Below are 14,063 nucleotides of genomic sequence, written 5' to 3'. Positions count from 1 at the left end.
CTTTTTTATTTTGTTTGGGGGTTCTTCTGGACTCTCACCTTTTTTTTCTTTTTTTGGTAAATCACTACGTTTTTTTTTTTTTTTTGCTTTGTTCACTGTCGCTGAGTGTCTCCGCGTCCCGTTGAGTTTCCCACTGCTGGCTGTGCTGTTGACATGCCTCATTTCTTTTTTCCTGCTAGAGGCACTGATATTCCGCGACGACGATTGTTTTTGTTCCCATTGCGATGGCACGAGGGTGACTGGGCGCCGGCCTGCTGAGCGCACTCGGAGGGGAGCGGATGGTGTGCGCCGTGCCTCACTGTGAGTGTGGGTGCCAATCCGTCGGGGAAGAGAGAATTAAAGGGCAGCGCTGTGGAGTTGGATGCGTCCCTCTTGTTGCGGCCGTGGGTGTGCGGTGCGCATGGCTCTTTCTTGCGGTGCGACGTGGATGGCGTTGCCTCTGCATGCGTTGTGCGGCGGGCATTTCTTCTCCATGTTTTTGCCCTTTTGTGTGTGGAAAAGCTGCGGGAAAGGATATGTGTGGGGGAGTGAGCGTGGGTGGCTGTCAGCCTCGCCTCGCGCATTGGAGAATTCCATACACGTGGCTTTGCTTGACGGCGTTTCGCGGCACCCAGGGTGTGGCGAGGAGGAGGATGGGGAAGATCTGTTGTGGGCAGAAGGTGGATGGATGACACAGTCCTCTTCCGTGTCCTTCCCTGTGTTGTTGGCAGTACATACTGAGAGCGTAAATTTGCGCGAGTGCGGGATGAAACGTTTATGCCGCTTTGTGCGTGCTACTCAATCGTCGTCATTGCACGCTGTCGTCACGGTGCGTTGCGGTGCGGTGCTGTTAGATGAGGGAAGGACGCGATGCCACGGCTGCTGCGCACCACGACCATTTATTGCCTCTGCATCGTCATTGTTGTTTTTCAGTTTGTGTGAAATTTTTTCTGCGCTCGCATAATGTTTTCTTTTGCTCCACGATGAATTTGTTGGAGGAGCTTTGGTTTTGGTGCCTGCTTCACGGCGCTTTGCCTTGTGTGTCGGTTGCGGTGCTTCCACGTGGTGCCAAGGCGTTTGATGGGGTGTTTGCCCTTCTTTTTGCGCCCTGCAGCCGACCTTGTTTGGCCATGGCGGCAGCAGTGGGGCTCTGCGACTGCGCGCTTGCCGTGCGTGTCTCATCTTTTGCCGCTGTTCCCTCGTTGTGTTGGTGGGGGAGGAGGCGAGCGACTGCGTCGGTGGAGTTGCGCCCCAGTGGGAGAGGGAAGGCACCGACCGCTGCTGACGGCGACGGTCTTTGCTGCAGGCGATGTGACGGGAGGACGTCACCGGTGTCACAGTCAACCGAGATGGATGAGGGCCGCACTGCGTCTCCCACCCCTCTCATCATCCTCTCTGTCCACTGCAGTCACACGCCACACGCACCGCAGAGCAGCGGGGCGACCACCATCCGGATGTCTGTGAGCCAATTGGAATGCAAAATCGATGTGGACCCTTTTCCCCGTGTCTGAGTGCCGCCGTGCCTCTTTTTTTTGTTTCTTCTGTTGTGTATGTCGGGCGCGCATGTTGCCGCTGATTGCTGCGCAATGCCGACTCGCGTGAACGAGAAACGATGCTTTGACTGCTGGCAACCGGCGAGCTCTCCACTCCACCTACGCACCAACAACACCAACAACACCTTTTGGACGCGCTTGATGGCTGGCGGTCGTAACGCTGCCACGTGGTCTGCCTCGGCTCTTGTGTGTCGTGCACGGCATCGGGACCGCCCCGTGATGCAGTTATTCGGTAACAGGAGCGGTGCCAGTGGTCATGTGGCTTTTTGCCGGGATTCCGCCACTCGGCACGGTGGCTGTACGGGGTTGTATGGGCGGTGGGAGGGCGATGGTGTCACTGAATTGATTGCGTCTGTGCGGCTTTGTGTCGGCGGCTGTACTATGAAGGTTATTGTGTATGACCGGATGCCTCTGCGTGCCACTGTGTTTGATTACTGTTGTTGCTGCCTCTTATTCTTTTCTGAGCGTGCAGTTAGAGATACTTTTGCTTGGCCAGCACAACTATCGTTTCAAGGCGTTAGGGATTAATTGCAGTATTAGGTATTACTTGCAGTATTAGTATAACGATCTGGCGGAATTGTGTCACTGGATTCGCAATCTGCAAGAAGGGATTTTGAAAGCTGGAATTATGGTCGACGGGGCGAGTGCGACACACCACGACAGCCCTGTTGATACTTGTTTGGGTTGGTGGATGCGGTCTGCGGTGGGTGCGTGTCCGCGCAGCCGGCACCGTGTGCAGCGCAGGGCCATTGCGGCTGTGCGTGTGGCGCTGCTTGTGGTGTTGGCGCTGTTTGCTGCTGCGGCGTGGGTGCCCGCGGTGCATGCGGTGGTGTTGCGACTGCGGGGCGGCACGGTGGACAGAGCCATCACGGTTGGCCGCGCCGTGGACACGGTGCTGATGGACGGCGTGTACATCACGAACGGCGTGGCTGTGGCGTTCGACGTGGCGGCGATGCTTCCCGGCGCGCTGCGCATCGAACTGAGGAACTGCGTGTGCGACGGCGGTGCGCAGATCTACGTGCGGGGCTACAGCGGCGAGCCGGCGAGTGACCGGAGCCTGGAGGTGAGCGTGAGCGGGCTGTCCGGCGGCTACTGCTCGCTTGTGTTTGTGCACAACCTGCCGGCACACACGAACGTGACGGTCCGTGACTCGACGATTGTGACGCCGGGACCGATGCGCTACTCCCAGCTGAGTGGGCTGACGGATGCGGTGGCGTCGCCGCTTGTGCTGCATGCGACGTCGCTGCTGCGGACGCAGCTGCGTGTGAGCAACACTGTGCTGAGGTCGTTGCAGGCGGGCGGGTCGGCGGTGCACGTTGGCGGCGGTGTGGACCTGCTGTCGAGCGCGGTGGCGCTTGACGGCGTGTTGCTGGAGGCGTCGGGCGGTTCGACCGCTTCCGCGTTGAGTGTGTCGTCCTCGTCGCGTCTCACTCTGTGGGGCCACTCGGTGTTCTCCGTGACGAACGTGTCGGTCATGAGCAGCGGCGGCGGCCTTGTGCTTGGAGAGCGCCTCGCGGTGGTTGATTCGGTGCTACGCTTCGTTGGAGTTGAGGGGTCTGTTGCGTCGTTGCTGGTGCACTGCGACGGTGGGACGGTCGGAGCCGGCGGGTGGCTGGACCTGCACGACGTGTGGGCGGTGGGCGAGGCGTCGTCTGTGGCGTCGCTTTCGGGGATGACGCTGAGCGGCGGTACCGTGTCGATTGCGCGCTGCGCTGCCACCGGCGCGACGCTTGTCTCCGGACTGGCGATCACGAGCGGCGTCGTGTCGGTGCAGTGCAACCGTGCCGGCGGCCGTGTGCTGCAGAGCAGCGGCGACTACCGCTTGGCCGGCCTGTCCTCCGTGAGCGTGGTGCCGTGCGACGGCTGTGCGGCAGCGCTGGCGTGCTTCGATGCGCTGACGGCGTCGTTCTCTGACTGCGTGTGCGGCTGCCGCGCCGGCGGTGTGGGCGAGGCGTGCCTGCCGTTCGACGTGCCGGTTGCGAGGTCCGGCGGCGGTGGCGGTGCGCAGGGCTGCGTGAGTGGCGTGATGCTGACGGATTCCGTGACGGTTGGCGGCGGGCGTGCGACGGCGTGCTTCGACTCGGTGGTGTTCAGTGGGCCGATCACTGTGGCGGTGGACCTGCGCTCGATGGACGCGTTCGCTGACGCGCTGAACGTGACGCTGCGCCACTGCGTGCTCGTGGGCGGTGCGCAGCTGCGGATTGGCGGCCTCAGCGAGAGCACGGCGCGCCTGATGCCGCACGCCCTCGTCAACATGACGAATGTGACGTCGCTGGAGGGCACGATTGTGCTGCATGGCGCGATGCCGCTGCACTCGAGTGTGCTGCTGGCGAACTCAACGCTGCGCGCGACGGTTGGCGGGTCGCAGTACGTGCCGACGACCCCTGGCTTTGAGGGATCCCGGTACGGCCCCGCGCTTGTCCTGGACGGCGTCCGGCTTTTGTCGACGCGGCTTGTCATGACGCGGTCGACGCTGGTGTGTGGCGGGGGCTCGTGCGCTGCGATCCTCGTGGAGCGCGGCCTCGGCGTGAACCTGTCCAGCGTTTTCTTCATGGACAACTGCGCCGTCAATTCGCAGATGCACGTGATGTATGCTCTTGCGTCGGACCTGCGTGTTTGTGGCGGCTCCGTGTTCTCCATACAGAACAGCTCGTGGAGTGTGCCGAGCACCGAATATGGCAAAGCCGCGTGTGTGTTCAAGGATGTTGTTGTGGCTGGCGGCAGCGTGCTGCAGATTTTGTCCAGCACTTTCCGTCTTGGCTTTGCCATGCTCATGGCAACCACGCTGACTGTGACCGGCGGCAGCTGGCTGGTGCACCGCGACAGCGAGTTCCGCACCGCCTACGTTGTGTACGTGGTCAAGGAAAGCAGCGTGGCGTTCCGCGATCGGAGTGTGTGGTCGATAATTGACAACAGTTTTACGTACGGCTCGTACTCGTCAACCATTGTAAGTATGACAAGCAAGTGGTCACCACCATCCGACGCGCGCCCGATCATCTACGGCGTGTGCAACGCGGCAAGGTGCTCTCCTGTGACGAATTACGGAGTCGACCTCAATATTGGAGCACCCGTGACGGTGTTGGACTGCGGCGCGTGCACCGTGGACGCCGTGTGCTTCGCTGCGAGGACGAGCAGCATCAGCGGCTGTGAGTGCGTGTGTGCTGCTGGCGGCTACGGCGACACGTGTCTGCCAGCTGCGGTTCCGGACTGTCTTGGGCCGCTTCCGCCCCCCGATGCGGACGACACGGAGGTCCGCTGCGTGCACGGTGGCAGCATCAGCTCCGTTGACTATCCTGATCCCGGTGTGCGTGGTCTGTGCTTTGTCAGCGTGACCTTCGCTGCCGCGATTGTGCTGGACCTGTCGTATTTTGACGCGCCACAGCAGACACTCAACATCACGGTGCTGCAGTGCGTCCTCATGGGCCTGTCGATCAAGGGGAGTGGTGCGTGCGTGCACGTGAACGTGGTCTCCTCGATGCTGGATTCTGGTGAGCTGGAGTTCAGGGGTGTTTTTGGCGCGAGCTCCCAGATACTGGTGGCGGGCAGTACGCTTGTGACGACGTCGAACCACGCCATTTTATTTGTGGATTTTTACCCCGGGGCAGTCTCGTCACTGATTCTAATTAAAAACACAATTGAGGGGAGTAGGTACGCGGTCTATTTATCCGGTGGTGTTGTTGTTGATGGTGGCGGGATTATTGTGAAGGGAAATACGCTGAGCACAGCGGAGGACGATGAGGGTGTGGAATCATCTGTTTGCGTTACTTCTGTTGCTGTGAGGAACGGCGGCTACTTTGACATTGAGGACAACACGATGAGCTCGGCTAACGGCGTTTATCTTTTTGGGGATACCACCGTGAGGTCTGCGGGGCTGCTGCGAGTGGCGGACTGCGCCTTTGTCGGCAGGACAGAAATTTTTGATTCCGCGCTGGTGTATTTGTCTGGCTCGGTGACACTCGAGGGTAGTGCGCAGTGGCGTGTGGAGGGCAACAACGTGGGTGCAGCCTCAGTATTAACTATTCCGTATTCCTGGCAAAAACTTCAGCTGTCGGGCAGCGGCACCACCGTGGCGCTTGCGCACAACCGTCAGGTGGAGGGAAGCGCACTCTTTGCCAAGCTTTCTAAATCGAACAGGATTGTTGCTTTACCCGCGCGGTTTGTGGTGGGGTGCAACCTGAAGGGTAATGAGGAGGTGTCCTACGACTATGTGTTTCCGGAGGACGCGGTGGTGTTCAGGTGTGGCACATGCAACGATGACGCGGCGTGCTACATGCCCGGGACGGAGTCGGTGGACCGCGGCTTGTGCTCGTGCAGCTGCAAGGACGGATGGCATGGCGCATCTTGTCTTCCCCTCGAGGTGCCCGACGCGGTTGTGCCTCCCGTAGCGGAGAGAGCCGTCGACGGCGACACGAGCTGCGTGGTGAACGAGACGCTGACGAACCTCACGCTGAAGATGTGGAAGACGCACCACTGCTACGTGGGCGTGACGTTCAGCGGCAGGCGTTCTGTGCTGACGTTCTTCCTCAACAGCATGCCGCTGCATCTCCCCGTTAACATCACGATCACCGGGTGCACATTTCGTGAGGGTGCCGCGCTGCAGTTTGTTGGGGGTGTTGAGGCGGCCGAGTCGTCCGGCGTCCTGATCCGCGTGAGCCAGACGGTGATGCGGTCCTCCGCCGTTGCCTTTATACTTGCCCTCCCGCAGCGCTGCGACATCGCCATCACGGAGGTTGATGCGGTACAGTCCTCTACAGTTCAGTTTTTGGACACTGTGAACAACATGCTGAGCGTGGTGATGTTGTGGAATGTTGTTTTGAGTGCGTCAACGCTGTTGGTGAGCAACGTCAAGGCGCATGCAACGAGGTACGGTGCTTTTGGTTTGTACTCGACAGTGGCAATCAAGCTGGTAGGTGGCAGCTCGCTGTACGTGCGGTACTGCAGCTTTGAGGGATACATACACGTGTTCTACGTGCACAGTCTCAGTGTGAGTGACCACTCCGTTTTTGCACTGCTCAACAATGCAATGTCCTCCGGAACAAGCTTCCTGCTTCAGTACCAAGACTTCAGCGTGTCGGATCACAGCGTGCTGCGCGTGGTGGGGAACAGCGGCTCCGTGCGCTACGCCATCTATAACGATGACTTGTGGACTGTTCAGCGGTCAAGCTGGTTGGATTGGCGCGACAACGACGTGGAGGTGGGTGCGATGTTCTACGACACTGAGTCCGCATTTGTGAGCATTGACGGCAGCAGTGCTGTGACGCTGACGGGCTGCAGGATGGGCTCGACGGGGTTGTCGGTATCCTTGCTGAAGCGGGTTGAGGCCGGTTACCGTTTCGTTGCTGGGTGTCTGACGGTCGCGGGACGGGAGGTGACGACGGCGGCTGAACTGGAGCTGAACGGCATCACAGGCGTGACGAAGGTTGCCGCGTGCGGGCAGTGCACGAAGGAAGGCGACTGCTTTGCTCCGCTGACGACGGCGGCCATTGACTGCAAGTGCCAGTGCGCTGCTGGAGGTCACGGCGATGTGTGTGTCCCGGCGCCTGTGCCTGCTGGCCCGCCACCGCCACCGCTGCCACCAGTCCCGCCTACACCGCTGCCACCGCCGGTTGGTGAGTGCATCAGCGACATGGTGTACCCCGAGGTTGCGCAGGCTGTGGGCAGCGGGCTGTCGTGGCTGTGCTACCGCAACGTGACGTTCAGCGGGGGCAGCATGAGCCTGACGGTGCTGATTGGGGCGATGACGGGCGACGTGGCGAATGTCACGTTCGATGGATGCACGTGGAGGGACGGCGCCGTGCTGTTGCTGTTGGGCAACGCGTACGCCGCTGTGGGGTCGCTGAACATTGTCGTCACCGGCAACACATTTAGTGACGCGCTGCTCATCCCGGAGGGTGTGTTTCCACCGCGCACGAACATCACGATCAGCGGGAACTGCTTCACGGTCACGAGGCTGATCCCTCGGCCGTGTTTGGACATATGGAACCAGTCATGCGTTGCGATGAATGGACTGGCGATCAGCAACAACTCCGCGGTGGTGCTGAGTGGCAATGTGTTTCAGAGCGTGACGGCATCGTCAAGCGCCATTTATGCTTTCGGACATTCGCTGAGGGTGTCGTGGCACTCCGTGTTTGCGATGGTGGGCAACACGTTTCATATGGATGGCGGAGACAGTAATTTGATATGTCTTGAAGGGTCTAGACACTCCTCATCGCTGAGTGTACTGAACAACTCTGCCGTGGTGATCCGAGGCAATCTTGTGACGAGGCCGGTGAGGTACTTTTTATTACTAACTTTGGCATTACGTGTGGAGTCTCGGTCAGCGGTTGTGTTTCAGGGCAACGACATGCAGGGAAGCTCGGTTGTGTTTTACCCAAGCTACTCTTCCCGCATCTACTACAACTCCTGGCTGCAGCTGAGCGGCAACCTCTGCCGTGAATCCCCATCGGAAGCGTTTGTTTTTCTTTATCCCACGGTGAATCTCCGCGACTCCACGGTGTCTGTGTCTGGCAACCGATTCATGTCCAGCAGGGTCACGCCAACAGTTCTGCGGATATCCACGGGGTCCCGCGATAACACAAACGGAGCGATTGTGGCTGCTTGCAACACTGGGAGCGGCGGGGAAGGGGCGACGTACGTCATCCCGTCCGTGTACAATGCCACATTCCTGACCTGCAGCGACCCATGCACCCTCGCGGCGTCGTGCTTCCTTGCGTACACGGCGACGGCCACGAGTGATGGCTGCGCCTGCGCGTGTGCGGAGGGCGGCCACGGCGATGCGTGCCTGCCCGCCGCTGTCCCCGAGCCACCGAGCACCGACGGCGCCGACTTGTGCGTGCGGGACGTGCGTGTGGATGAAGTGGTGAACGCCGGTCTCGGGACGTCGGTGGTGTGCTACGTTGGCGTGACCTTTGCGGCGGACGTCGTGGTGGACATGGAGTCGATGTCAGGGAGCGTGCGCAACGTGACGCTGGTGAACTGCACGTTTGTGGGCGAAGCGAGCCTGTACGTTGTTGGGTGGCGTTCCGACCCGCCTGCTGGCGAGCGCGCCGATGTGTTGATCAGCGGGCTTGAGTCGCGCTCCGGCGGCGGCGTGCTGGTGGCGAACCGATTTCCGCCGGGCTCGCGCGTCACTGTGGTGGACTCGGTGCTGATTGCAGAGAAGCGCGTTGCGTACCATGACGCCTACGACCTTGGCGACGCCTCCGCGTGCCTCGTGTTGCACAGCGTGAATCTGACGGGGAGCGTGCTGACCATTGCGCGCACGCATGTGGCGGCTGTGTTCCGCGGCGCTGTTGGCGTGTTGTTTGTTGGCGGCGTGGCGCTGTCGTCGCGCGGTGCGCTGTACGTGGACGGGCTGTCGGTGCAGACGGCGCTGGGGCTGTGCGTGTCGGTGGAGGGCGGTGTTGCGGCCAGCGGCGGCTCCGTGGTGGCGTTTGTTGACAGCGACTTCCTGCTGTGCAAGCACGCGGTGTCTGTGCGTGGGGCTGTGAGCGTGTCGGGCTCCGCTGTGGCGCTTGTGCGGAGCGAATTCTTGTCGACGGAGGACTACGCGGTGGCGTTTTATTCGACGGTGAGCCTGGATGACGGGTCGATGCTGCTGGCGAAGAGCAACGTGCACGACGGCGTCTCGAGGGAGATGCTCTACACCGCTGGCGCCGTGACCGCTGCTGGGAGCACGCTGAGCTTTGTGCGCAACCGAGCGCTGCTGCCTCGGATGCTGTCGCTGAGCCTGTTGCTTGCGGCAGGGGCGCATTTGAGGGTGGCGTGCAACGACGCTGGTGGCCGTGTCCTGTCGACGGCGGAGGAGTACGCAGCGGCTGGTTTTGGCGACGCTGGGAGCATCGACGTTGTTGGGTGCGACGCCTGCGACAGGGACACGCACTGCTACGCGCCCGGGACGGCGTCGGTGAGCATGAGGAACGGTGTGTGCGTGTGCGATTGCGGCAGCGGCGGGTACGGCGAGGCGTGCGTGCCTGTGGGAGCTCCCGCACTGCCGCCCGCTGTGGGCACTGTGTCGAGTGTGTTCGTCCGCGAGAGCGTGACGGTGCGGTCGGTGTTCGTTGTGCCTGTTGGTGCGAGCGAGGTGACGCTGCGCCACGTTGTGCTGGACGGCGTGAGTCCTGTGCTCTACGTGCCGTGGATGGCGCGGGACGGCGTTCGGATCGTTGTGCAGAACGTGTCGCTGCTGAACGGCGCCGTGTTGTACGTGATGGGCGGAGGAGGCTTGCGCGGTGCGGTGGCGGCGGGGAGCGACGAGAGCGGGCCGGTGGAGCTGTCGATGTGCGATGTGGAGGCGCTGAACGGTGCGCTTGTTCTGACCGGCACGCATCCCGCGGGGTCTGTGCTGACGGTGACGGATTCCCTGCTGGTTGCCGCGAGGTCGACGCCGCTTGTGTATCTTCCCGGCTTGCGGTCCTCGTCGTACGCACCGGTGCTGGTGCTGTCGGGCCTGCGGCTTGTGCGGTCCGTGCTGGTTGTGTCCGGCGTGGCCCTCGTGACCGTGATGACTGGTGGGCGGACGGTGGCGGTGGACGGCGCTGTGCTGGAGCTTGTCGGTGGCGGTGTGGCGCTGGACGCGGCTGTGCTCGGTGGCGAATATGCGTTGTACGCGAGTGCACGCGTTGTTGCGTCGGGGGGCGCTGTGCTGCGCGTGTCGGGGAGCCAGGTGTACGCCGCGCATGGGTTGGTGTTCGACAGCGGTGTGGTGGCCAACGCGTCCGCCGTCGTGGTGAACGACAACGCCGGTGCGCTGACCGATGGCGCGCTGCTGGTGCTGCGGGGGCCGGCGTCGTTTGGGTCCGGGTCGTGGCTGTCGGTGCGCGGCAACAGTATCAGCGGCAAGATTCTGTCGCTGCCGTCGTACCCGCGCAGTGCGGACCTTGTGCAGAGCACGCTGACGCTCTATGGGAACGCTGGCAGTGGGCCCGTTGTGATGGACGGCACCGTTGCGCTTGTGGGCGCCGGCCGAAGGTTTGTTGTGGGGTGCCTGACGCTCAACGGGCAGACGCTGCGGCCGATGGAGTACAGGTCCGCCGGCATCATCGGGGAATTCCGCCCTGTGGCGTGTGGCGTGTGCGACGCCGACGTGCGCTGCTTTGCTGCTGCGACGAGGGCGATGTCGGGGTCGTGCGGCTGCCGCTGTGCTGAGGGCGGGTACGGGCGCGACTGCCTGCCGGTGTACCTGCCGCGCGTGGACGGGTGCAACCGCACGCCCGCTATGCCGCCGCTGAGCCACACGGCGACGCTGACGGAGACGCGCAGCCCGGCGCCAACGTGGACGCCGACGCCGAGCCTGAGCGCGACGCGCTACAGCCCGACGCAGTACAGTCAGACGGAGACCCTGCAGGTGACGGAGACGGTGGCGTTGCCGCCCACGCGGACCCCGACGGCATCGGTGAGCAGCACGCTGTGGTGGAGCGACGTGGCGTGCCCGACGCTCGCCGTGACGACGACGGCGGATGGTGGGAGCCTGACGCAGAACGACGTCCGCGGCGGTGGGAGCGCCGTCCCGACGCTGCTGATGGTGGCGCTGCCGCCGCCGTTTCGGTGGGCATGCGACCCGCAGCTCGGCACGCACCTGAGCTTTGTGCCTGTGTCGACGGCACAGCCGAGTGGGTTTGGCGGTCCGTGGGGAGCGATGCTGCGCAACGCGACGTGGGTGCGCAACGCGACGAATCCGTCCACCGTCCTGGAGCTGGCTGTGCCCGTGCACCGCGGTTACTTCATTGCTGCCGACGAGACGATAGTCATTCGCTGCGACGCTGCGGCGGTGTCCGGCGGCTGCAAGGGTGTGCTGCTTGGTTCCTTCACGATCAGGTTTGACACGCTGCCCGCCGCTGCCAGCGTCCTCTCGGCGATCACCGGCGTTGTTGCGTGTGCGACGGCTGTTGCCGTGGTGGTGACCGGCGGGCTGGGCTCCATCCTGGAGATGCAGGCACTCGGCGTGTTTGCGAGGATGCCATGCGCCTCGGCGCAGGAGCGTGCGAGCACCGTTGCGCTGCCGTACTTCCTGTCGGTGTTCGCTGCCCTTGACCCGCTGTGGATGGTGGTGGGCAACGCGCTGCTCGCCGCTGTGTTCGGTTGCGTGCACTGCGGTGTGACGGCGGCCTTCCAGCGGTGGCGCGGCGTGGACGCGGCGAGTGCGTGGGCGGCGATGCGCTTCCCGAGCCTGACGTACGTTGTGGCGCACGCGATGCACCCCGGCATCTTCTTTGGCTCCGTTCTTTCACTGGCGATGCCCGGCGCCCGCGTGCAGCACCGCGTGATTGGTGTTGTTGGTGTGCTGTACGGTGCGGCGTTCCCTGCTGGCGTGTGCTACTTGATTGCCCGCCACACGGGCGCGAGCTTCGAGAGGTACTGGCAGTTTTCGAGGAAGCCGCTGCACGAGCGCCTGCTATACCCCGTCGGGTATTGGCACCCCGCAGCGCAGCAGCGGATGTATGGCGGCATGCTGACGAACATGAGGGGCAGCCACGTGTACTGGTGCGTATTCCAGCTGTCGGTGCTGTGCGTGGTGTGCCTGATTGCGGCTGTGCACTCGCCCGTGGGAGGCTGCCACGTCCAGTACTTCTGCATGGCGGCTGTGCTGCTTGCGGGCGCGGGCATGGTTGCCTTCATGAACATGATGCGCTCGGCCTTCCTGACGGCGATGCGCACCGCGAGCTTTGTGCTCCTTGCGGCGCTGTGCGTGGTCAGCGCGGCCAACCACCTTGCGCCGAGCGATGGCGGTGCGAGGGCGTACGCGGCTATCGTGCTGCTGCTGACCGCTGTGCTGCTTGCGGTCACTGTGTACAGCGTCGTTGTGTGGTACATGGAGGACCGCCACTGGCAGGAGCTGCGCGAGCCACAGCGTGGAGGGCTGGAGGCGCTGCTGCGCGATGACGAGGAGAGCGACGAGGAGACGCCGAAGCCGCACGAAATGGCGTCATCGTCGTACGCCTCAGGCACCACCGTTGCGTCGTCGTACCAACCACCCGCGCCGCCATCGCAGCCTATGGCCGGTGACACCCGCTCAAACGCACAGAGCCCGCTCGACCGTTCATCCAGTGCGAGCCGTATGATCGATTACGCCGCCATGTGACGTACGCCACGTGGAATTAGTAAATATGCGGTGCTTGAGGCGCCACGGCTGTGCTGCGTACCACAGCCAGCCGTCGTTAACGGCAACTACAATGTTGTTGGTCGTTGTTTCTATCAATTTGTTTTCATTTTGATCGGGTGCTTTTAGGAGTTTTTCCCGTTCCACGCTGACCGTGTGGAAGGGGATTGAGTTGTCGCTCTTGTTACTGCTGATGTTGTGTTGTATCGGACTGTAATTTTATGGTGTTGCGTGCAAGGAGCTCAAAGTTCATTCTGTGCAATGGAGGAAGGATCCAGCGAACCGCCTAGTGGAAGTAATGAATTGCAGCTCTGCCTTACCGCGGATTTACATGCAGGAGGCATTGCGGCTCTCAGAAGCAAGGCGGCGACAGACTAGTAGCAGGGCTCCGGGTTTCCAGGAACGTCTTTGTGCGGGATTATGTATTGGGGCACGATGCATTGCCGTGATTCCGGCCTGTTCTGGTGTGGCGAGTGCACGGGGTGATCGATGTCTCTTTAGCGGTGGAAGTGACGGACCAGGCCATCCCAGTCACGTTCCACACTTGTCCTCGAGCGCACCGCCGCCATGGCAGGATCCCTCTCAGGTGTGCGCGTGGAGCGTGGGGGTCTTGATGACGCGGCATTGGGATTCGTTGCCCGTCACGGCCCGCAATTTTGTGTGTGCAGGAGGTGTGACGGCCACTTCCGGCAATTTGCACATCCCTTCACGGCGCTGCCTTTGACTTAGTTGGCGCACCGCCTTCCACAGGCAAGGGATGTTGTTGCGGATTGGCCACGCTGGTACGGGGATGCCTCCACTAGGAATTCCTTCTTTTTCCCAATTCCCCTATGGCCCTGCGAAATTCATGCACCACAGCAGAAACAGAGCGGTGTGGTGTTAGCACGGAGAGTACGATATTCACCGAGACTGTTTCCACGGCAGCGTGCGTCTATGCGCCTTCTCGTCGAATCGTGGAAGCACGCGAGCACACGTCGACGGTTCTGCATCACCTGGCGACTCACATCGTGGACGTGCTCTTTTTTCTCGCCCGCAGCACCGAGTAGCGCACACACGGATGCAGCTTGCCTTTGGCCACTGCGACATACCCAAGAACGAGGCATGTGATGCATAAGCCGAGGAGGCGTCCGACCTCGCACAGCTCAGAGGCACATGGAGCACCGGCATCGTTTTCATTGGCCGAAGGTATTATTTGTGCCCGACAGCTCAAGCCAAAAGCTTGCCGCTCCACTGTATCAGGCGACTGGGAACCCACGCGCACGGACGCCACCCCCACTCGTGGGGAAGAGGCTGCACTGGACCGCCTCCGCACCGGAGTTTCGCACACAATACGGATGGCTGCTACGACCACTGCAACCCGCCATCCCACGCACATGCCGTTGGTGCGGCGCGGATGCCGCACAGCAGACACGCAAAGAACTTTGCACGGAAAC

At 62.1% G+C, this 14,063-nt stretch overlaps 1 protein-coding gene across 1 annotated transcript, besides 1 other annotated feature; it reads left to right on the top strand.

Annotated features, from left to right (window-relative positions):
• Positions 1-14,063: part of a sequence feature (areas merged during assembly that could not be assigned to a particular haplotype. This can correspond to areas where the two haplotypes were merged or to regions with more than two copies in the genome that were merged during assembly.) that runs on past both edges of the window.
• On the top strand, positions 2,161-12,612 carry Tc00.1047053510197.110 (dispersed gene family protein 1 (DGF-1), putative; the record flags this gene model as incomplete). The annotated part of the gene is made up of 1 exon (XM_813798.1): positions 2,161-12,612. One exon carries the CDS (start codon positions 2,161-2,163, stop codon positions 12,610-12,612), a length of 10,452 nt encoding a protein of 3,483 aa, XP_818891.1.

This window comes from Trypanosoma cruzi, genomic scaffold (assembly GCF_000209065.1).
Source record: "Trypanosoma cruzi strain CL Brener 1047053516667 genomic scaffold, whole genome shotgun sequence".
Classification (NCBI taxonomy): domain Eukaryota; phylum Euglenozoa; class Kinetoplastea; order Trypanosomatida; family Trypanosomatidae; genus Trypanosoma; species Trypanosoma cruzi.
This window is presented reverse-complemented; position numbering and strand designations above follow the sequence as displayed.